General features: G+C 36.5%; 1 protein-coding gene across 1 annotated transcript; it reads left to right on the top strand.

The window, feature by feature from the left end:
- The first annotated feature begins 3,368 nt into the window (after nt 1-3,368).
- On the top strand, nt 3,369-26,031 carry mei-W68 (meiotic W68). Its single transcript, XM_071587923.1, has 6 exons — nt 3,369-3,540; nt 12,412-12,644; nt 17,015-17,175; nt 19,091-19,228; nt 22,232-22,420; nt 25,912-26,031. Exons 1-6 carry the CDS (start codon nt 3,398-3,400, stop codon nt 26,029-26,031), a joined length of 984 nt encoding a protein of 327 aa, XP_071444024.1. The 5' UTR covers nt 3,369-3,397.

Raw genomic sequence — 26,031 nt, forward strand, 5'->3', positions numbered from 1 at the left:
CATTTACTTCCAACTTGTATTTAGAGTTGAGTCCTTGGATTTTCTGAATATTCACATATATGTGTATCATTCTATATTAACTATATATATATTATTCATAGCATAAATATACTCTTTAATAAATTAGTAAAGTAAAAAATGATGAACCCTAGGTGTGATTTCAACAAGTTTTGTTGAACAAAGTATCTCGTGTATCTAATTAACTCTTTTTGGGATGCATATACACTGCATGATTTTGTTGTGCAAAATCCATGTAGGAGTTCTGAGTTTGAAGACAACTTAATCATATCTCATATAATTGGAAATTTCATCGGAAAATTTGAGCTTATTAGTTGTTACACTACCATTAAAGGTACTTGTTTCCCATGCTGGTACCCGGCCGCATTCAGGGCCAGTCCTTCTCTGTCCAGTTCTACATTGGACTCATCAGAGATGATTCCTTTTTATTGAACATACTTAGTCATAAAATAGTTGTTTAATCTCCAGATGGAGTTATCCGCCTCCCAGAGAGAATTGGATATATCCCTTTAAGTTCATGTAGTACAAAGAAAACAAAACTCTGCATACACAGACACTGTAATTAGACGCACTGAAGGGTGCTACTGGTCCCTCAATTTTAAATGTTTTCGATAAATGTCCATGGATATCCTGTTGGCCACCGAATACATTTTATTTCTCAGCCTACATGCCCTTCCCTTCCGGATGCCGAGTTGGGACAAAATTGGATCATTCTTTCCATCTCAGGATCCGAGGGCCTCAATGATGATGGCGCCAAAACAGACAGTTTTCTTATATTCATGGGCAACACGAGTGCTCTCAGCCAAGTCCCTCTACTTTTCCATTTTCACCGCGAGCGCCATTCGGAAAGCTGCCATCCGGTTCTCGAAGGGGACAGTAATATCTACTCATGGATTGTGTCCCCTTTGCGAATCACAGGGTTGGGTCGAAACCGTGGACTGGAAGCCGGGGACCATCCTGACCACAGCGACTTCCCACTAGGGCGGGAAATATTCTAGCAGCAGCTCCTGGATTCCATTGTGGCTGGCGATTCAAAGCTGCCTCTGGCCGAGGCACTCGTTCAGGAGATGGACTAGAGTCTCATCCATGTCCTTGCAGAGCCTTTAATGGATGGACTCTAGTCTCGTGCTTCCCCTCAGTGCACCCAGTAGGGGGAGCATATTGAGCTGACCTCGGTGGACGAAGGCCCAGTCCACTAGGCGAGTGTGCTCCCCAGATAGCAGGAAATGGTTCCCGTCTGCACTGGCTATGACCACCTCCATCACCTTGTCATGGTCCGGTTTTGCTACCAGGTGACGACGGAACCACTCGGTCATCGCCCCCCTGAGAATGGCGGTAAGTCGGTGGGTTCAATATCGCCCGGATCAGCGGCTCTACCGCGCGGATGGGAGGATGATGAACAGCTCAGTGGTAGGAGAGGGGTTTCTCACACGAAGCGAGATCTCCCATTGCACCTCGCTCCACTCCCATTCTGGGTCGCAGAGGGGAGCCAGGCACCTTGTGGTCTATTTGGCCCTCGACCATGATGAAGCGACCCCACCCGCTTCGGTCCCCAGGTCGCCTTCTATTGGCCCTGAGAGGTAGTGGCACATCATCCGCTTGCGCGGTGAAGCGCTGCCCCTCCCCATCCGCTTATAGGCTGAGTCTCGGAGGCCGCAGAACGCCGCGTCTCGGGTGGTGGAGTCTGCATGTAAGCATTTTGTATACCTGCACAGTAGCCTGAATGCTTTATTCATGTAGGAACGACATGTAGCTTCCGTCGCCAGCTTGGCTTGGCAGGTATACGAACTCCCTACTGGCCCTCACCGGGAGGAAGAGCCAGGACCTGACCACCTTCTGGATGGCCCGATCGGTTGTGTAGAGGTCTTTATGGGTGACCGGTGCCACTCTCAGCGGGAAGGACATCCTGGTCAGGAGGAATATCTGCAGAGCGTCTAGGTTTTGCCACGGGAGAAGGGCAATTCCTTGGGGGAGCCCAAGTACATGTAGTTCTCCCATTCTTTCAGCGCTATCATTTCGCCTCCCTGTAGACAGAAGATGGTCGCTTGCACCCTTTGATGGTCCTTCAGGAAGTCGAGGTGGACGCTCGCACACTTCCTCGACTTGAACTGCAGGCCGCACCAGTCACATGAAGGATGCTTCGAAATATGCCCTCGCTCCTTCTCACGACGACCAGGTCATCGGCGTACAGTAACACACATAGGGGCGTTGGATCAAAACGGTATGCCGTTGTGCACCGTGGGTTCAATATCGCCCAGATCAGCGGCTCTATTGAAGAGGAGTGGGGACAGCGGGTCGCCTTGCCTCACACCGCAGTGAATCTAGATGGGATCTCTAGTCTCCGACTTCAGCTCTGCGATGGTCGTCGTCCCGGTATACTGCGAGGCAATGAGCTGTACCATCGACTCCTGCATATCCATCGCTCTCAGGGTGCGGAGTATGTGAGGGTGGGGAACAACCAAAGGCGTCGGCAAGGTCCAGCCAGGCAACCACGATCTCTTTGTAGTTTCTCCGGGCATCTTCTATCGCCGCTTTCAGAAGGAAGCTGTGCTTGAAGCACCCTTCTGCCGCTTTGATAAAGACCATTTGAATGAGGAATGAGATTCACCGGCTTTTCAACGCCCAACCTGACACCCTGTCCGCTAAGATCGCCGCGAAAAACTTGGCCATAGTGGGGAGCAGGACGATGGGCCTCCAATTGGAGATGCACCCTCCTCAGACCCTTTGTGGAGGGGTACTTTGCGGGAGTTCTTCCAAGCCTTCGGAGTTTCCCCGGTGCGCAAGCAACGGTCGAACACCGCGGCCAGTACTCTCCCATCCGTGACTACCAGTCGCCAGTCACTGTAGGCGACCTGGCCAGGGGAAGTTTTCTTTTCCACCAGCAGAAGTCTCCGGACCTCCAAAAGAGTAACTGTTCGAGTGAAAGTCACCGCCTCCTAAGGCTGCTTGCTGACTAAAGCACAAGTCTGGTATCACGCCGTCTGTGGGGTCGTCACTGCGACGACCGACTTGTTTTCCAAGTTTGCATAGCAGGTGTCAAAGATTTTCGAAAACAAATTTGTCACTACAAGTTTTGGTTTGCTAATAGTGAGAATTTAATTTCAAGAAGGTGAATTTATCAAAAGCGTACGTGTAAAAAGATAAAACCTGACATAAACATAAGCAGCACTCACTAGTACATGCCTATCCTTCATAATGCCCAAAGGAGTATCTAAATTCGCGCGTTGGAATTGTGCGTCACCTACTAGGAAATCTTAGAACTGATACCACTTTCACCGTCACTGTTATCGGCTTTGACCAGGTTTGTGGTCAATTTGAAGTTTGAATTGAGCGCCGAGTACGATTGAGCCCATTTTGTTACCCATACTCGTCGTGAAATATGAATGCTGAGTCTTTCCGTAAAAGATCAGGTGCTGGAGAAAATAGCAACCGTGATGACGCTGCAGGAACGTCCAAAGAAATTAGCCTAAGCTCTTCCGTGAAATTCAGTTGCGAGCCCCGTAACAAAGCAAATGACAGGAAGTAAGTAATTTGGGCTGTCATCCGTACTCGATGCTTACGACAAATATACCGCTTAAATGATTCATTTATGGTGAAACACATGTTGATTTATATTTCCTATCTACCTTTCAGCTCGATAATTACAAGGCATATTGAAGATATTGTTTTGAATATCTTATTATCCTTGAAAAATGGAGAGCCGCTTAAGTTAAGATTTTTTAATCGTCATATTTGGCAAAACGTATCTTTAGAAGACATGTAAGGATTGTTGCATATTTATACAAAAAGTTTTGGATTTTTGTGCATTCATTTTCATACCTATTTAGTCGTCCTTCACATAAAAATTTGACAATGCCCGATATTAAAAACTGCATTTCGCGAATTCTTAGTTATACATAAGTAGTTATATTCATTATTTCTCCGAATTTGAATGTTAAATTCAGAAATAAATGTCTTTAATGGCGTAGGAATTCGTCCCTTTCCAGAGGAAAACTAGTTTTCCATTTGCACTATAATAATCAATCAATTTATTTATTTTGTCCAAGGATTTGATAATGCCTATGTGTTAGTTAAAACATTTTGATCTGGGAGTTCATGTTCATTAAAAACATTTCTTTGCCCTTAAATTGTAAATTTTCTTGTCTTTTTTAATTTTTTTTGATGATTTTGTCAATTAAGGATCATGAAGGGCACCGGAAATACTGATGTAACAGTTGACTTTGGACAACCTCAGTCTCGGACACATATGGCATTAATGTTTTGGCTACTATCAAATCTACACCATCAAATGATCTCTGAATCTGCTACCACAAAACGGTAATTTTGGGCACTTGAAAATAGTTTCAATCACACCTGATACTATTTATTCTATGGGCTATTTTCTAATTCTCATGATATAACTTTGAAAATTGTACTGAAATAAAAAATAGAAAACTAAGCCATATCATTCACAAACTATCAGGAAATGAACAAAACAGTTAAATAAAACTATATGATACACAGTTGGGACATTTCTTAATTAGTATTAGTATGATATATTTCGTAATGACTTGCCACTTTGGATATATTCTAATGAAAAAGAACAATAATAATAATGCATTTATTCATCTGAAGATTTGCTGCATATGCATGCATACACAAATAAAGGACATGTCAGATATAAATTTTACAATTCAGAAGAAATATTATATACATATATATATATATATCCATATTATACTAGTGTATTGGTATGTGTGTGTGTATATTATGCACACACACATGCCAATACACTAGTATAATATGGATATATATATTATATATATAAAAATATCTTCGAACTGGAACGCTCTTCGGCGATGCACAAATATATAAGAACACAGATGTAGATTTTTAGACTATAGAGACACAAAGAAAGGGCACTCACAATATGTTATTTGACGTTTCGACAGCTCGGATTCTGTCAGTCAGATTCTGAAGACGACAGCCGAGCTGTCGAAACGTCAAATAACATATTGTGAGTGCCCTTTCTTTGTGTCTCTATAGTCTAAAAATCTACATCTGTGTTTATATATATATATATCTTTTTATCATATATATATATATATATATATATATATATATATATATATATATATATATATATATATATATATATATACATATATATATATTTATATATACCACAAACCAAGTCTTTTGAAGAGAGGTTCACTTGGTGCATCACAAGGAGCATTGCTCATAATGCATATAATTCCTTTTTGGATTTTGAAGATAATGCCTACATGGCAAGAGGAACCTCAGAAGAGGTTACTAAAATTAACATGAGAATAAAAATTATGAAATAATAATCAGCAAATTTTAATCAAGGTAGTAACAATAAAGAAATGTAGATTCAATACATTAGTATCCTTAAAAAACACAATAAATTAAACATGATAAAAAATTATTGAGAAGGACATCATTTATCTGTTGGCCCTTTGTGTATGTGCCTCATCATATTTATTTTATTTATATAATAATGGAATTTTATTGAGCATAACTTTTTACAAGCAAATTTCCATTGGACTTCTTTTTTCATGGCCCATGATGTATCAAGATCTTGAATTGCTGGGTCATACATTTAGGTAGCAAGTATGCAGTACGTATCCATGATTTCTAAATGAGTGAAAATTTGGATCTTGTTTGTTTTAATTTCATCAATTTCTTGAGTGGGAAAGTAATGTACAATTTATAACTCCCTGAATGTTTAAAATTAAATAAAACTTGATATGCTCATGCTTGAACTGGAATTTCAGTGAATGGTTCTCCAACAAATCAAGAACACTGTTGAACAGTTAATGGATGCTTGTGCAATTCTCGTTGTTCCAAGTGAAAGTTCCTAGATTCATTTTGAAAATTTTTTACATACTCTTGCCAAATTTTTGGTACCAATAGAATGCTGTAATCATTTTGAATACTCTTCTAATAAGCTTGTTCTAATTGAATCACTCATGAATTCTCCTACTATCGGTATTAAATCTTTGCGCATACTCATGTAATATATTGTGTACATCACAGGTGTATTAGTCATGTGAATTGGCTGCCCTCTTGCATGTAATACATGTATTGGAGTTTTGAAGTCCAAAGAAATTAGAAATGTGTTTGTTCTCCTCACATTATCAATGACAATGCCTCAAAGATCAATCTTGGGGCAATTCTTTTCTCTATTATTGTTAATTAATTACTTCTAATTTTTCCTGAGAAATGTAAACTCAATAATTCAATAGCCTCTTTGCATTTTACTGGCATTTTTTCTGGGTGCGTTTTCATTACGGTGGAAGCTGATCTATCCATGTTACTGGATAATGCAAACAGTTATTTTGATTCAAAAAAGCTTATTGTAAGTATGTTAGGAGTTCTCTATCATACTCCTTGTTGACCATTTTGGGCAAATTTTAAAATAATAACATATGCAATGTTATTCTGATATAAATTATCTTCATCTGCTTCTTGCTAATGGGGATATCCACCCAAATGGTATAAGAAGTAGCAACAACATATGTGTCACTCAGCAAAGATCTTGTGTATCAGAATGCTAGCTGTAGAAACAAAAATATCTAGCTCCCTTCCAAAATCTATATTATTTACAGAATCTATGCATGCATATAATAGCAAATATAATAATTTATTAAGTATGAAACATTATATATTGCTGATGGATTCTTGATGGAGTCAAAAAGTGTGACAATCAACATACATCTCAACTTTGTATCTTAAATTATCTTTTATTATTCCTGTTTTTTATATTTATAACCTTTTCCAGAGGAATTCTATGCCTGCACAAATTCAAATTATTCTCTGGATAATAATAATAAATATACAATGCCATGGTTCAAAGTGAATCCCCAACTTATCAATAGTGGGATGTGTATAGTAATGTTGCCACAGATAGAAGTAAAAGGAATTGTAGCCAAATCATCAAAGGTTTCATTAAGGGATAAATTATTCTAATACCACCTAGTAAAAAAAGAGATCAAATTGTTGAGAAAAACTATGGGTAGTAAATATTTATATTTTTTTAGTTTTCTGGGTAAGATGGTGTAATGTGATTGGGCAATGTTAATGTTCCTATGCATGCTTACGACTGGGAGACATTGCAGGTTTATGTTAACCACAATAAACTGTAGTGTTCCAGTAACTGCACGATGGTGGAGAACTTTTTGTATACTGATGATCTATTTTTTGGCCAGCACAAGTGGCTGGTGAAACAATGATATTGAGAATTTATTTATTTTGCTGAATTGTGTTGAAAATAATAACCATTATGTTAAGTATGAGGTGATCTATACACTCAACTACTATTTACTAATGTAGAAAACAATTTTTTGGTTGTAGGTTTAAAGAACTAGGCATTGCTCTTAGTCAGAACCTCTTAGAGGCCTGAATGTAGGACTCAGAATGAGGTCAGGGTGTATTAGAGGGTATCTGATATTTCCTGACCTCAGGGTAGTGCTTATCAAATGCCTCCACAAATATAGACAACTTACATATATTTGTTTGAGATGTTCTTGATGATATGGCACATAACATCTGAATTTAGGTGTTCTGGAGTGAGGGTGCTGTGATGATAGGTTTTCTAATTGTCATAAGTGAAGCTTCACATGATCACCAGGGAGTAATTTTGGTAATCTCTCCATTTCATGGAATATGTCTCATGTCTGCCAGGCAAGAACTAAATTACCTCAGCTAAAGGATGGAGCATAGCCCTTATAGCAAAATAAACTAGAAATGCAAGTATGATGTTTAACCATACATCTCCAGTTACATGCCCTGAAGGACTTCAGTTGGAGATTGCCTCATATTGACCATTAAAAAAGGAGATCATTCATGGATATACAAACAACTACTGAATCAAAACAATAAATTCAGTGGCTTCAAACACAATCACTAGATATCACCGCATGTTTACGACTTTGTTATATGTATGCACACCATGTTCTGACCCCCCAATATTTGAATATAAGAAAACAACCCTTACTTTCGGAAAATGTCTCGTATTTTGATATTCACTGTAGTCAGATACCCTGCTGATAAGAATACCATACTTTTGCTTAGTCTCTTCTAAAGCCAGACTGAGAATTATGAAGTAAGTTGTGCCATGCAGCGTCAGACTCTGAATGCCAGCCAGGACTATCGTAAACTTAAGCCATTTACTCTTTAAAAATGACCTTTAATTTTCTGCTCTTATTGTAAAAGAAGTGAACAATGGAAAATGCAAGACTCACTATTGTATGAGTGGAGGCTATATTGCTGGAAACTAGGTTTGAGAGCTGCACTTTACAGGCATGTAGACATTGGTAGGGCCAGAAGTTATTTAACATGAACTTGTTCCCAATTGCATACTCTATGCAGCATAAAAAACTATAATTTCTTTGTGTGAAGCCAAATTACTATCTCTGTACCTCATGCAGTACCAGTGTGATCCTGTGTCACATCTACAACCAAAGGGAACCAGCCACTCATGAATGTTATTACAAGTGGAGTTGACGATTACATGGGTTACCATTTGTCCTATTTCATGCCAAATATCATGCTCTGTCTAATTAGTTTTTCTACTGATCCAGGCAGCAATGTCAGAGAATCTTTTATTTTAAGTTAATGAAAGTTGCCAGAATATGAGGTGTAAGCACTAAAGACCCCGGGCAAGCTTGCAATTGCAAGTTTAAAAAGATGGAATGAAGGTTCTATCTGGCAATTTTGTGCTCTTTCTTGACTTGCAAAATAAGTTGTCCACCAGTAGTTAGAGTATTTCCTGTATGTTAAAGATGTCTATTTGCAGCTAAATGGAATTGATATCTCTCATGAAAATGAAATTTATTAACTGCCTTTTTCAAGTTCTTGAAACCTGAGCTGACAAATGCCTCCTCATGTACACAATCCATTTTCCAGTTATATGCAAAGCCATTAATGTTTACTAATGTGAAGAACAGGGCAACAATCGATGGCTTCTCATTCAGCCTAGGGAAATCAACTTTTCAAGACAGGACAAAATACCTGTTCTTTACTTTCCCACTTAAGAACTTACCTACATGTATTGGCACACTCAAAGCAAGAACTTTCACCACCAATGGACTTTCCAAGACGATGAAGTTTCACAGGATCAGGTACTTCAACAGCAACTTAAAACAACTACAAAGAAATATATTGATCAGGGTAAACTATTACTTCTCCCACCACTACAGCTGAATCATCAGTTGCCATCATCACTCTCTGTCTACACTCACATCTGCTGAGTCTGTGTCCCTTCACCCTGCATTGAGGATGAGTATGTGTAGAAGAAAAGCAAACAAGACATGATGGCGAGAAAAATTAGTGAGAGGAAAGAGAAATAGTGCCTTGCCTCATTTACCTGACATAGTGTACCTCAAGGGGTTAATTTGAAGACTGATATTTAAAACTCTGGGGAATATGATATGCAAAGTATATACCAATCTCAATATTATATCAAAAATCCCTAAATATGTATGAGCATATTCCTGCTCCAACAAAATATGTGAACTTCCTCAGGGTTATTGTAGAAGAAATCACATCCTAAGATTGCACTTGACTACTTCAGTCTTCACTTAGCAGAAGTTTTTAATATTCATTGAAAAGTAACTATCATACTATTCGACAGAAAATATTTTTGTATGGCTTGATGATTTTCGCCATTTAGCTAATGATGCCAAATGGCAAAACATATTTTAAAATACTTTCTGTGGTTCACTAAGGTTATTCTTTTTTAATGAACTTCTTAAGGTATCTTTGTGTGAGTCCTTGAGACTTGAAATCCATCTTTCTTGAACTCTTTCTTCATTTGCTCACTTGATATTGATTCAGTAGTAAGTCTTCTGGAAGGTTTCATTTAAGTTTGAAAATAATATAGTAATAAATTTTGGAGAAACTTAAATAAAAAGGATTAAGTGGATTATTCAATGTGGCACATATTTTATTTTTTTATGGCCAATAGATATATTTACCATGTTGTTATATAACCACTACTGTACAGTAAAATATAAATAAATAAATATATATATATATATATATATATATATATATATATATATATATATATATATATATATATATATATATATATATATACACATTCAAACACGAAATCCCGCCAAACGGCGAATAAATACTCATATATACAGAAACAGATATAAGGAAAAGGGATAGGAACACATATAAAGGACGAACACAATAGAGGTGGGGAAGGTGGAATCGAACGGATCACAAGAGTAAAAATATTTCCTCAACCGGGACTCGAACACCGGATCTTTCCACTTGCCGGGCGGATGCTCTTAACCACTTGAGCTATCGAGGATAGTCAATTTACCCTGAGATCCGTGGGTCTAATATGTCGCCAAGCGCCCCGATTCTTTCAGCCAAGAGATGGCGTCAGGGGGCAGTTTCACCCACCAAAGGAGAAATAGACAATACACAAGGAAAGGAAAGGACAGTGGGTTAGAATTCATACAACATCATACAGGAAAGGAACAGTGCGTTTCGTGGCACGCATAGCCAGAAGAAAGAGATGAGCCACATTGGCCAAATACACATTCAAACACGAAATCCCGCCAAACGGCGAATAAATACTCATATATACAGAAACAGATATAAGGAAAAGGGATAGGAACACATATAAAGGACGAACACAATAGAGGTGGGGAAGGTGGAATCGAACGGATCACAAGAGTAAAAATATTTCCTCAACCGGGACTCGAACACCGGATCTTTCCACTTGCCGGGCGGATGCTCTTAACCACTTGAGCTATCGAGGATAGTCAATTTACCCTGAGATCCGTGGGTCTAATATGTCGCCAAGCGCCCCGATTCTTTCAGCCAAGAGATGGCATCAGGGGGCAGTTTCACCCACCAAAGGAGAAATAGACAATACACAAGGAAAGGAAAGGACAGTGGGTTAGAATTCATACAACATCATACAGGAAAGGAACAGTGCGTTTCGTGGCACGCATAGCCAGAAGAAAGAGATGAGCCACATTGGCCAAATACACATTCAAACACGAAATCCCGCCAAACGGCGAATAAATACTCATATATACAGAAACAGATATAAGGAAAAGGGATAGGAACACATATAAAGGACGAACACAATAGAGGTGGGGAAGGCGGAATCTATTGTGTTCGTCCTTTATATGTGTTCCTATCCCTTTTCCTTATATCTGTTTCTGTATATATGAGTATTTATTCGCCGTTTGGCGGGATTTCGTGTTTGAATGTGTATTTGGCCAATGTGGCTCATCTCTTTCTTCTGGCTATGCGTGCCACGAAACGCACTGTTCCTTTCCTGTATGATGTTGTATGAATTCTAACCCACTGTCCTTTCCTTTCCTTGTGTATTGTCTATTTCTCCTTTGGTGGGTGAAACTGCCCCCTGACGCCATCTCTTGGCTGAAAGAATCGGGGCGCTTGGCGACATATTAGACCCACAGATCTCAGGGTAAATTGACTATCCTCGATAGCTCAAGTGGTTAAGAGCATCCGCCCGGCAAGTGGAAAGATCCGGTGTTCGAGTCCCGGTTGAGGAAATATTTTTACTCTTGTGATCCGTTCGATTCCGCCTTCCCCACCTCTATTGTGTTCGTCCTTTATATGTGTTCCTATCCCTTTTCCTTATATCTGTTTCTGTATATATGAGTATTTATTCGCCGTTTGGCGGGATTTCGTGTTTGAATGTGTATTTGGCCAATGTGGCTCATCTCTTTCTTCTGGCTATGCGTGCCACGAAACGCACTGTTCCTTTCCTGTATGATGTTGTATGAATTCTAACCCACTGTCCTTTCCTTTCCTTGTGTATTGTCTATTTCTCCTTTGGTGGGTGAAACTGCCCCCTGACGCCATCTCTTGGCTGAAAGAATCGGGGCGCTTGGCGACATATTAGACCCACAGATCTCAGGGTAAATTGACTATCCTCGATAGCTCAAGTGGTTAAGAGCATCCGCCCGGCAAGTGGAAAGATCCGGTGTTCGAGTCCCGGTTGAGGAAATATTTTTACTCTTGTGATCCGTTCGATTCCGCCTTCCCCACCTCTATTGTGTTCGTCCTTTATATGTGTTCCTATCCCTTTTCCTTATATCTGTTTCTGTATATATGAGTATATATATATATATATATATATTATTTTTTTTTCAGAGCTACACAACCAATTGGTGAAAATCACATTTATTGCAATTTCCCTGCCTCTCTATTTGTTTTTTACATTGAATTTAATATAATTTTATGGGAAATTATAGTAAATCAAAGGCACCCTGCTAAAGTTTTTCAAATAAAATTATATTTGTCCATTAAATTTAGAATTGGAAGTTCTCTTTTTAATTTTTCATTTCATCGAGTTCATTTGATTTGTTTCTTTAATTGTATTTTCAGGGAGCTATACTATAAATCTTTGTCTACATTGAAAAGGCTGGGTTATCCCTCTTCTCAGGGAATTGTAGATAGTGCCATGAGTGATATTGGTGCTCTAATCAACCTTCCACCGAGGCTTCTTGGTGTTTTGCCATCATCCCGTGGGCTTGTAGCTGGTGACATAAGCTTATCAATACTAAATGCTGAATCCAGCATTCCATCCCTGATTTTGGATACCAAAGCCTTTGGAAATGGTAAATGATGATCTTTTCACATGAAATAAGAGTTAAATGAGTAGTAGAAGTAAAAATTCTAATTTTGGTTGTCTTAATGGGTCAAGTGCTATGCTATGCAAAGCTATTCCTAGGGTTCTCTGAAATTTCAACTGTCACTGCCTAAAATTCTTGAATGGAGCAACAGAAGTTCTCAGGTTGGAATGAATCTTCATTAGTCACAGTCACACTACTCATCACAAGAACATGCTAATTGTGCCCCAGCTGTTTCAGTCTCCCATTCTCTTACGTGACTACATTTACCTATTCAACTACCCTCTTCAGAGTGATTGAATATTTTGAAGAGAGAGAAAAAAGTATTTCAGGGATCTCAAAATTACAGTAATCAGTCTTAAGGCTGATTTGATAGGTAAGAGAGGTTACCTAAGGCTAGCTGTGAAGTGTGCTCTCTATGAGTAAGCAGTTGTGGACAGTAAGTGATGGTAATAATTGGAGGATGCAGGAGTGCATCATTAGGTATTATGGTCTGAGAATTCTGTGAAGATATTGTGACTAGATGAGTCCCTGCCACCTAACCGCCAATAGATTGCCAATTTCCTGGTGGATGGGGCAGCATCTCTCTTTCATATGAGTAAAGTTGGAGACCACAACAGTTGTTACAGCCAAACTCATTTTACAAAAGGTAATGCGATAATTATTTCGATTGCTTCAGCAATATGGAGGGCACTGGAAACCACAGAATTTTTCAAGGAGTAGCAACTCGTCAACTTTTCTTTTTCACTCTTTAACGACTTAAACAACATACATGATAGGACCCACTGGAGTGAAATGATGCAAAGTATAGCCATCTTCTATTCATACTCCAGTCATGTGGGAGGTTAGTGAACTTAAATGTAGAAATGGCTGAACATTTGAAATGAAATGGGAGTTAGGCATAAATGGAATAATTTGGGTGAATGGATATGCTTTAGAAGAAGTATTTATAGGATAAATCACCTAGCATCAGTAAATGCAAATTTGAGAGTGGTCATGGCACTGTGGAAGAGTGCTCCTACATGAGTGAAGAGGGTCCTACAGTACAATGAAAGAAGTGTCATGGGGAAAATAAAAATGAAACTAGGGGAAATGATGGACACCAGTGTGGTTCAAGTTGACATGCAGATCAAAGACTGTGATTATGGAAAAGTAGAGGATGTGTATGATGATATTGTTTTAGTATTAAAAAAATTTAAACTGAGAAGGGAATCTAATTATTCATGGAGACTGTATTACAAACATAAGAAGAAACCTATGGTTTAAAATATTAAGAATATCTGTGCTAGAGAAATGAAATGAAGGGGAGGCAGGCTTTCAAAGATTTTTTTTAATCAGTACAGGTTAACAGTGGCATACAACGATGTCAAAATCACTAGTGAAAGAGAGATACTTGGAATATGCTTGGATAGGTAAGGAGATGCCTATTTAATGATATCATTATGAAGTTTTGTATTAGAAATAAAAGTATGGTGATGCCAAAGCTCCATGGAGTAAGATATCAACGCATAATTTAGCATTAATGAGATTCCAACTTAAAATAAAGAAGTTAGTCAAAATAATACTAATGCTCTAGTATACACATAAGATAAGGATTCATTAAAAGTTAAATATGGAATCTAATTTTCTACATAAATGAAATTTGGACAAAATGAGGAAGAGAAAAAAGAAGAGGACAGTTTGGAGAGCTGGTGCGGACCAATCCTTGGATTGCTAACCCATAATAAAGATAATGAGTGAAAACAATGAAGAACTGACAGTAAGATTTAAAAAAAATGCCATTCCCATGGGCAAGAAAGAAACATTATTTCCTTTTCCCTCAAGCCAAGTTTCATATGGATTTTATCCATCCCCATGGCATTATTGAATTTCAATTCCCTAAATGCCCTTCTATCTTACAATCAGGAGTCTGAACCATAATTATCATCATATACATGCTGAGTCCTGTAGTTGCGAGGACTCATTTCTATTATTGTTTCCATCATTGTTTCATGTGATAATTAATTGAGGTGGATAACTATTGCCTTCCTTCTAGCAATGTTACAAAACGTTCGGAAATGAAATTGGTGAAAACTTGAACAAAGCCAGAAATGAATAGGTGAAAATCCTGGGTGAAAAATTTCAGCCTCATCCCGGGAAAAGTTTTAACTTACAGATCTATGACATCAATTTTATGAACAGAGAACAAAGATAAATAACATCCAGGATGCAAATGTAAAGATATTCCTTCAATGCAACAATTTCAGAGTAAAAATCATTCGCCTTGACTGGGATTCGAACCCTGATCCCTCAATATCCAGTCGAGTGCTTCAGCCAGTTAAGCTATCTGAAATTAGTGGATTTTTTCATTAGCGGATGACTCCATTAAAAGTTACTGCTGAGGCATCTCCTGCAGTTTCTTTGGAATTTGTCAAGATATTCCTTCTTGACCTTTTTTCAATCTACTAATTTCCATTGTTTTCACAAACTAATTAAGTTTGAGATGGCATTTTATTAATGCTGAATTATGGTCACTATTGATGACTTCCCTCAGGGCTTTGGTAGCCTTTTATATGTTTTCGAAATTATTACAAGGATTTAGCTAATTTGGTATCATCTGACTGTACTTGGCATCTTTCATTGCTATTCTTGTTGCAGGTAAGTAATAAAAGTACTGATGGAAAGAGTATTTGGAAAATCTTTATGATAAGAAAGAAAGGTAGCTCATGAAATTGGAAGAAATGGACTCTTGTAATGAAAATAAAAGAGCAGATGCATTCTTAGGTCTAAACTTGATGCTATAGTGACAGATTTGTGTCCAAACAGGGTACCAGGGATTCATGAAATTCCTCTGGAGCTAGGAACGAATTCAGAAGTAATATGATGATATAGCTATAGGCTTTGAAGATTATAACAAGAATAATCTACTGAAGAATGGAGGAGAATTCTTAAATGAAGGCGTGATCAAATTTTGAAGTGGAAAAAAAGTGAATCTATAAATTCTCTCATAGAGAGGCACTAGTGATTAGATGTGGTGAATGCAGGGAATCTAATTTAATGGGGTAAGTTAGGGTTGGTTAATCATTATTTCTCATGATATCACTTATCTACATTGCAGAGATATTAATAGAATAAGAATAAAATGATATTTGGCTTATGAATTCCCAGAGGATACGCATGCTGTGGCATGTAGATGACATAGCTATACTAGCAGAGAAGAAGGAAGACCTCACAATAATACTATTAGCCTCTATGGAGAAGGGGACGAAGAATGAGATGGGATGATGAATGATCTAACAAGGGGATGTAATACAACTGTAACATAAACAGGAATAAAAGTAAAGTATTAGATTATAGTCAGGGTAAGGAGGATAAATGATCTCTAAGAATGGTTACAGATTGGAACAAATAAAAAAGTGCTCTTTAGGCAGCTAGGTCACTAGCAATGAAAGAAGCAATAGATGAGGAAAATGCTGAACTTCAACTGAAATTGCAAATGGAAATAAAAAGCAGAGTAAAGATAGCAAAGAAGTCTTTCTAAAAGAAAAAGCATCTACTAATGAATGATGCTAATTATCTAGACTCAAGGAAAAGGTTCATTCAAGTTTGTTTGAATACTAAGCTTGAACTTAGTTGTTGGATTTAATTTTCTACAGCTATGAAATATGGATGATTGGAGCAGCAGAGAAGAGAAGATTAGAATAAATGAAGATGTGGTGCTCCAGAGAGATGATGGAAATAAAATGAGTAAATGGAACAAACAATGAATTAGTGGTTTGAAGAATGGATCAAGAGTATAGAGGTAATCCAGATGCTCTCTCAACTTAGCCCTTGAGAGAGCAACTGGAAGAGCACTTAAAAGGAGAGGAAAACTAATTGAACATATTCTTAAACACATTGGGATTCTTCATGATATACCATAATTTAAGAAAACAAGGAGTGGAAGAAATACTGATAAAAGACAAGGAAGTATAATTAGAAGGTAATTCAAAAAGACAAGAATTTTGAAGAAATGGAGAGACTGACAATTGAATGAAGATCTGCTACAAGTCAATCTATTGATTGATGAGCTATGTGAATATTGATGAGGAGCAGGCAACGTTACATGCTGGTGATTTTGTGTGGAACATATTTGATTTGAATAAGACTTTGTAAATTTCTTTAATGGATGATAGTCATTAGGCTTTCTCTTAGTAATGTAGTGGATATCTGAGGTTTGAATACATAATTCTTTGAAATTAATATTCTAAGTTATATAATATGTGTAAAAAAATTTCTTGTAATTTACATTGATTAAATTACATTTTGTCACCAATGTTAATGAATACCACATTTTTTTGCTGAACGTAATGATAGCTACATTATGTTTTTAATTTCAGAGTGTTGCCCCATCCCTGGTGACATTGCTGCCTTGTCATATGATAAAACCATTGTAAAATCCTCTGCTCAGTTAGTACTTATAGTTGAAAAAGATGCCATATTCCAGAAAATTATTGATGATGGAATTCTTGAGCACTTAAAACCATGCCTTTTAATCACTGTGAGTCGAACTTTGTTTTGCATTGTAGCTATACATACACTTTGCACCAAAACTTTTTTAACTACATATATGTATATATATATGTTAATTTTAAAAATATTTTATGATTGAAATGTGTATGAGAAACTTGTATGCTTGAAGGAGAGCATCAGTAGTTAGACTAATATATGTATATAGTAGGTGATGAAATGAAGGGGTCTGATCTTAAATGATTAGTATAATTATAAAATTTTAAAAAATTCAAAATCTGTAAAAATTATTGTGAAGATTCTGTTTCATCAAAGAAATTCTCTCTCTATCTGATATTGAGCCTATCATAATTCTAAATAAATAAAACTTTGATTGGCATAATACAGTCATAGATACAGGCCCAAAAGCCATCTCACAATAAATACTAAATTAAGGAAGCAAATTTTCTACTCTGCAGCTAATTTTTACTGCATTATGTGCATGCCAATACCTCAGACGAAAAATATAGAGGTAGAACGGGTGTTGTTTTGACCAATACTAATAGTCAAGTGGTTTATCTGGCCTCCATAAGCATGGCAAACATGCAATTTGGAGAGCTTCATCCCTTGTCCTGATGACTCAACTCCCTTGCCATGATGACGCAACCTCCCTCAATCTAAAATCCCAAGAATCAGGTTTACTAGAATAAGCTTAATATGAAAATCCATACAAATTTTAAAAACACTTTTTGTTATCATAAAATATTGAGAGAAACTTAGGCCAACTAATAAAATATGACTAAATGTTTATTTATGGTATTTACCACCTCTCCCTCATTCCCACTGAATCTTTAATAATCTCTCTTGAGTCTTTGACTGTGCAGACCAACCTTTTTCGCTGAAGACAGCAGAACATTTTGGAGTAAGAGGAATACCAATGGTTTAAATCCCACCTTGAAAACAGAAAGCAGTTAGTGGAAGTTATCTGTAACTATTCTAACAATACGTAAAGCAGTTACTTATCAATTACTGAAACAACAACAGTTTGCTTCAAGGAAGTATATTAGGTTCCATACTTCTCTCAATATTAATGATTTAACATCTTAAGCAATGAGTGATGAAATAATTCTTAATGCAGATAACATGAATTTAATACGAAGTCTCAAGAATAGCTTACTGCTGGAGTATAAAGTTAATGATTCCCTAGCACTCTTAGGTGACTGGTTGATTAAAATATGCTTAAAATAAATGTTGAAAAAAACAAACTATGTACAATTCAAGCAAAAAAGTAAGCCCTGAAACGGATCTTTCATCAAAGATAATCTTCAGAAGAAAGTTTGAAGTTCCAACTTTTCAGATGTAATAATTGAGGAAAGCTTAAATTGGAATGAACATATTAGGAATTTATGCAGGAAACTTTCCAGAATTTCCTATGCCCAAAGAAACATAGCAAAGGTTGCATATTGAGTAGTTTTAAACAGCATTTATTGGTAATTTTCAATCTCTAGTAAGCTATAGAATTATTATTTGGGGCTCTACTATTTGTGTTAACAAAGTATTCATCATGCAAAAAATGTCATAAGATATATAGCCAAAATTCCTCAAAGATAATAATATAGACCTCATTTTATAAATCTTGAAATCTAACCTGTAATATGTTTGTTTATACGAATGGGCACACTCAGCCAAATATTTGCTCTGTTACTTTGTAGTTGATTGATAAATCGGACCAAGTAATCCATTTACATTGGACGCGTGAATTCCTCTTAATGTTTGGCTTATAATAACTTCAATATGGTCTTTAAATATTGAGCTAATGACTGGATTGATGACTGTAATATGATTGTAATGGCAAATGGCAACACTTCATTTTTACTATCTGCTGGGTTAATGATCTTTATATGATTGTGTAAATGTATTATCATGATATATAATATAGGCCATTATGTTGTGCATATTTTTAACAGGGCAGGGGTTACCCAGATGTTAGTACCAGGAGACTTCTTCACATCATTTGGAAGTGCCTGGAGATTCCTATTATGGCTCTTGTTGATGCTGACCCCCATGGAATTGAAATAATGCTTGTCTATCGATTTGGATCATTGGTAATGACTCAATTTTGATGCCGAGCTCTAATGCATTTCTTAGAGGAAATGTTGAGCATATATGATTAAGATGGATGCAGTTGGTCCAAAAACAAACTTCATTTATGAAACAGAGTTCACTTGATAGAAGGGAATTAAATTGGATAATCAGAGTTCACTGCATTGGATGAGAGATCTATATAAGAAAGGCAGGAATAAGCATCAAGCACTTCTCAACTGGAATTGTTAGCTGCATTTGGTTGTCTAAGCAATCTTGCAATTGACCTACATAGAAACAATCCTAGAATATTTGTATCTTAAATGCTGACATAATTGTCACAAAAAGTGGGATAGATAGATTTTTTCACCATAGAATTATGCATGATTGTATGACTTCGTTAAAAATTTGATCAAATTCACAGGTAAGTTAGATTTACATACACACAAATTCATACACATATGGATGGATTTGAATTATGTAATAACCGGCGATGAAGATTTAAAAATACAGATTTCCGTGCATTGGTTCTTTTTATGAATTTTTCGACACTACAAAAAACATTATTAACAAAGAGGTCTTTTAACATTTCTTAAAATTTATTTTCTTGGGGAAGTATTTGTTTCAGCTCTTCAGGGAGTCAATTAAAGAGCAGTTTTCTTGAAACTTCTGGGGTTTTTGTAGTTTTGCTACTCGGGAATGGCCATTATTAAGATTATCCTCACCCCTGGTGTCATGCTTGTGAATGTCCCATTTTCTGAGTAGAGAACGGGTTTTTGTGCAGGCATACAGAATCACAGAATCACATTATACATATATATACGGGGAATAGTCATGATTTTGTGACATTTGAAGTACTCTCTGCAGGATTTTCTTGCATTTAGTCCAAATATAACCCTTAATGCACACTTTTGAAGGGTGAGTATTCTATTGATGTTTTCATATGCTGAACTCCCCCAGCAGATGATGCCATATGGACTCAAATATACCATGGTATACTGGGATTAGTTCTTCTGCATTACAATAGTTAGCAAGATTTTTTAGCATTTTTTGAAAGGAATAGGGCTGAGCATAATTTTTTACTAAATTTTTCCATTTGGAACCTCCAGTTTAGCTTGTTGTCTATATCTAAATCCAATAAATTGGTATGTTTTAACTCAGAAATCAATTGGTTTCCTATTTCTACAGAAATATTTGACTGAAGGTCTTTATTACTTACTTATGCTCTATACAAACTCTATAACTAACTAGTTGCTAACAATCACTGTATGCAGTAGAGCATCATTAAGATACCAAGATAAAACACCAAAATATTGGAAAGAATTTAAATTTAGTTACGAAAAATATATCCAAGGCATAAGAAGGACATCCATAAAATGCATTGATACACTTTCTCTTTTCTTCATAGCAGCAGTTAAGCTATTAATAAATGTGCTTTATAAGGAGGCCTAGTTACTTTCCCTGTGCCATACACAGTTTCTCAGGATGATCTGTTACCTGAACAATCACACACCTAGGTGAAGCTATAGGTACCCAAAGGTGTCACCCAAAATGAAACCTGGGGTCACTGGTCAGAACCCCAATGCTCCACCCAATCTTCTACCATGTCCCTATTTCAGAGAAAGGACGAGTTGAAGAACATATGGAGAATATATTTTTTTACTGCAATCTCGATTTTCACACAGTTTGAAGGACGAGAGAGGGGGGGATCAAAATGGTGCGGGGGCTAACATACTGGCTTCCCACCAAGAGGGCCCAGGTTCAAATCCCGATGGTGTTGAACATTTTTCAGAGGTATCTCAATCCCTACTTTAGGTGCTTTGTGGAGGGCACTTTGATTGAGTACGCCATCCGTTGGATGGGAAATCAAGCTGCGGACCCTTGGCGTCTTTCGTTAAGAGTAGGCTAATGCTGATGCCAGGTTTCTCTCCACCCTTCATCCTTTCCTGTCCATTCCCTATCGCGCAAATGACCTCAGCTGTCGGTCGCCTCCCCTAAATACTACTACCACTAAGAGAGAGGGTTGTTATATATATATATATATATATGCGCGTTGTTATATATATATATATATATATATATATATATATATATATATATATATATATATATATATATATATATATATATATATATATATATATATATATATATATATATATATGCGCACCAATAAATTATAAACAGTGTGTGTACAAATATGTCTATATCGGATGTGTTTGTGTAAAAATACGTCTATGTTTTGATTTTTTCAATTTTCATTGCATAACATGCATCATCATTTTTTCGACCATCTGAACATTTTTGTATGGATAACACATGCGTTATAGATGGGAAATACGGTAATTAGAAGTTATAGTTTTAAAATCCTGTGGAATCATGACCTGTCAAGAGCAGTTTGAACTGCAATGAATGCATGTGAATAAACCTTTGGAAAGTGTGGAAGAACTGTTAAGTGATAGTGGTGCTCATATGAGAGCAGCAATGGTACATTAAGTGTAATGTGACTGGGAATCATTTCAATTTATTGTTGGATGCACAAAATACATGCAAATTTAGGTGGTGAAGTATTTAGTTGGCTCTCTATTTTATCAGTTAAATAAAACCATTCACATTCAAGGCAATATTTTGAAATGCTAGAAAAATAAATCATATTTAATTTGTTTGTTTAAAATATACTTTTATGAAATCAATGAAATTAATTCCCAGCCCAGTTAAAACAAGTAAGACTTTTTGGTTTGGAGCTGCTTTTTTATTTTAGTGAAAAAAAAATATTTAAAGATTTATTAAAAATAAACATGAGTGTTAAAAAAATACTTTGTGGTATTTTATGTTTTTTAAATGCAAAATAAGGTCATTTTAAGTCCAAGTTATGGTAGACAAGTTATATAGCCTTGTTGTTTCCAATTTCAACTTGATAGTGTTAAATACATTTTTAGAACAAAACATGTGTATGTCTTCTCGGAAGAATGTGCATGTGTTCTGGAAAATGTAATGACATACATATGTTGCTCTGAATATTTCAGGCTATGTCTAAAGATGCTGATGAGCTTGCTGTGCCCTCGGTCCGCTGGCTGGGGGTGCATCCTTCAGATATACCAAACTTGGGCTTGCCCACTCAATCATTGCTTCCACTAGGAAAAGAAGGAACTGCTAAAGCTGAGGCTTTACTGACAAGGCCATATGTACAAGCCCATCCTAACATATACAAAGAGGTAAACTTTTTAAATATTTGAATTTTTAAAGTATTTATCTTCTTTCTACAACAACAAATGACACGCTTCCCATTATTTTGTCCATCATATATTTGAAGGTTAAAACTTGTTGATTCACCACAACCAAAGAAAGCAAAGGCAATACAGTCAGGCAGAAAAGTGATGGCTTCAGTTTTCTTGGATATCTAAGGAATTCTGCTGTTAGATTATCTTCCCACTGGTCAAAAAATTACTAGACAATACTACTCTAACCTCCCGAGCCAACTTCAGCAAAAGATACATGAAAAAATGCCATAGTTGTGGAGGAAGAATGATTGACCTTGAGAATGCAAGGAATCTTTCATCAAGACAATGCACACCCATGCACCAGTGTCATTACCATGGCAAAAGCTTGTGAACTAAGGTACAAATTGTTGCCGCACCCACCTTATTTGCCTGATTTGGCTCCATTAGATTTCCATCTCCTCCCCAAGCTCAAAATATTCTTCAGTGGATGGAGATTATCTTCAAACAAAGAACTAACAGATGAAGTAGATGGGTATTATGCAGGCCTGAAGGAATCTAATTTTCGAGATGGGAGAAATAAATTAGAACAATGCTGGACCAAGTGCATTAGCATACAGGGAGACTACATTGAAAAATAAAAAAGTTTTACCGTGGTACATCTTTCATTTCTCTTTCATTCTGAAAATTTTTCAAATTACCCTTGTATACTGTCCATATCAAGCATAAAAACATGACATTAGATGGCATGTAAATAATTTGGCATCGGAGAAGGCAGCTGCTGAAAAATGATGGACAAAAGCCAATCATGCATGTATAATTTTATCTCTATGTATTTGGTTCCATAATGTATTCAACACATCCACCACAGTGGATATTCAAAGGTTGGTTTGGTAGGTGATGGTGTTGAGCTCATTGGATAATAAGCCCAGCAGCATGCAAAAATTGCACAAGGGTAGGGGGACCAGTCCTTTACCCTGTGCCATCTGTGGTTGCCTAGAAAGTTCTGGCACCCAAAATATCATACAGCATGGGTGAAGCTGAGTATTCCCTGATGCATCTGCAGGAATTGAAACCTGATCTTCCATTCATTAGCCCAGTGCCCTACCCACTTGGCTACGATATCCCTCATTTATCATAACATTTGTATTACCCCACCTACACACTTATTAGGGATTGAGAGCTAGCTAGTTTGCATGTTGAAAAGTTCCTTAAGTTCAAACTCAATAGAACTTGAAACCTCCCAATGCCAAATAGTTGTCGGGAAATCAGTTTCCTGTAGTATAGGGCAGAGCTTGCCTCAATACATGAAATTGTTTGATAAAAACTCATATCTCTGAGAGATCCCAGGTGAAATTTTGAAAGTCAGATGAAGTCTTCAATGTATTGATTGGTGAATAGTGCCTTGCCTTGAATTACAATGAAAAAATATTTGGCATCAGGTATGATGATGTCACCTATCCATCGAAACCAGTAGTATTAAGTTTTTTGTATGAAAAAATAGCATTAGAAATGATAAATAATAAAATAAGTTTATTTATTCGGTGATCACAAATTTTTACAAAGTAGAGCCACAAACCATCAAATTGTAAAAATATTATATTCTACTGGCTGAGTAATTGCTATAATACAAAGGAAAACTTATTATCATAAGATAGTAAATAATACCTTCATTTATCATGTGGAGTGTGGATTAACTGGACTTTTAATTATCTCATATTAATCCTCGGACAGTTCAGGTTTGTTTATTACTTTTGTAAGGACAAGAAATTATAATAGAACCTCTCCTATCCATGCATTAGCTGGACTAGTGACTTCTTTACATGCGACAAAACAATACTTAAAAGCAGTTAGGTGTTTTCTATTAGATGAAGGTTTGAAATTCATAATGATTTGTAACTGTAACTTTTGAACTATTCTTTTAGTTCAAATAAGAAATGAGGTGGAATTTCATCGATGAAACTTGTTCATTCCAGTTTATCAAAGGAGGGAAAACTGACACTAACAGTTTCTCCCCCAAAGATACTTGTATGTACATAAAGTATCATGAGGCAATTTATTATCCATCTCAAAATATTGGAAACTACTTACTCTTCCTCTATTTGCCTTCTTGACTTCAAATGAAGTAATACTTTAAAAAAGGGTGAACTACTTACACAAAAGATAAAAAGAAATTTAATTGAGCAGTAAATATGTATTTATAAGTTTTGCACAATCTTATTTTAGGTTTGAAATTTGAAAAACCATAAATGTTATTTGTAAAACTCTGCAATGGTATTCAAATTCTCATAAACCACAAGTTTAACTTTTGATTAGATGATATATTATTTCTTGGAAAGTGATTATTAAGTAACACTACTCTTGCAACTGTTCATAGGTCAATAACTATCTATTCACTGGAACTATCAAAACTGAAGCTAAAAATCAAATCCTCACCGAAACTGACCAATCACTATTAGCTTGCATGGGAAATACTAAAAATTTGCAGGGCTAGGGCCAATTTCATAACGCTACTCATTAAGTCATGCATATGTTTGTAGCTTCCTCATTCAGGACCAAAGAGGGCTCATAATCATCATTGACTGTCTGACTGAACAATTAACATCGATGTTTGACATTGACACTTATAGTTAAGAATTTTCCCTTCTATGTTTCAAACTGTTTTAGAGAACTTGTAAATTGACTTGTACCTTTGAGAAATGGGGCCCAGGATTGATATACCTGCATGTGTACATTGAAGTATACCTATGCATGTTGCTTCTCCTCAGGAATAACTTATTGAATGTGGCTGATGAACCATAATTGGACAAGTTGACCCTATCTGTATTCAGGATTCATCTACATATTTTCTATTCAAGATGTTTGAACCTGTCAATGTTACCTTTCATGCTCCATGATCCCTTCTCTGCCTATCAATATTTCATAATTACATATATCAAGCTTGAAAGAAAACATAAATTGAGTCCCAGGTGGCTCAATGCATCACCTGATCAACTCTTTCCCCTATGCACATCAATGCATTAGGAAAATTGAAAATGGGGTAAAAAAAGGTCATATGCTCAAAGGATGTAGGACTTAAAAGGTTTCTCATCCAGGAAGGATTATTGGTATTTACTGTGTTGGTTGGTTTGATCACAGCTCACGTAATACCAAGCCCAAATGATATTCACACAGGGTAGGGGGCTAAGGAATTTAGCTATCAATGTAATGAACCATTCAGTGGAAATTTCTCTGAATGAGATTATGGGTAGCCATTATATTTTTTAGACATATTATAGTACCTCAGCTAAAATTATTTTGTTGCTATTATTTTTTGCTAATTTAAAGATCATTTCTCAATTCAAGTATTTCAGAAATCAGTTAGGTTTCGCCATGGCCACTGTGGTTTCGGCTACAATAATGATTTATATGTTTGTCTTCTACTCAAAGTCCTTATTTAAAAGTAACTTACTGCATTTTTAATTGTTTTATTCACTGTTTTCTCATAGGTTGCAGCAATGATTAAATATCAATGCAAGGCTGAAATAGAAGCTCTTAATTTGCTCTCTTCGACTTATGTCACTGATGTTTACATTCCTGGAAAACTTTCCACTAAAAACGTTTTTTAG

Source organism: Hetaerina americana, unplaced genomic scaffold, assembly GCF_022747635.1.
Source record: "Hetaerina americana unplaced genomic scaffold, ioHetAmer1.1.p SCAF_3, whole genome shotgun sequence".
NCBI classification, from domain to species: Eukaryota; Metazoa; Arthropoda; class Insecta; order Odonata; family Calopterygidae; genus Hetaerina; species Hetaerina americana.

Bases quoted from the DNA above. Each gene is read 5' to 3' on its own strand.
- mei-W68 (XM_071587923.1), top strand. From the start codon at position 3,398: ATGAATGCTGAGTCTTTCCGTAAAAGATCAGGTGCTGGAGAAAATAGC. The intron at 12,645-17,014 runs GTAAATGATGAT...TTTTAATTTCAG, and splicing joins TACCAAAGCCTTTGGAAATG to AGTGTTGCCCCATCCCTGGT. The intron at 17,176-19,090 runs GTGAGTCGAACT...TATTTTTAACAG, and splicing joins AACCATGCCTTTTAATCACT to GGCAGGGGTTACCCAGATGT.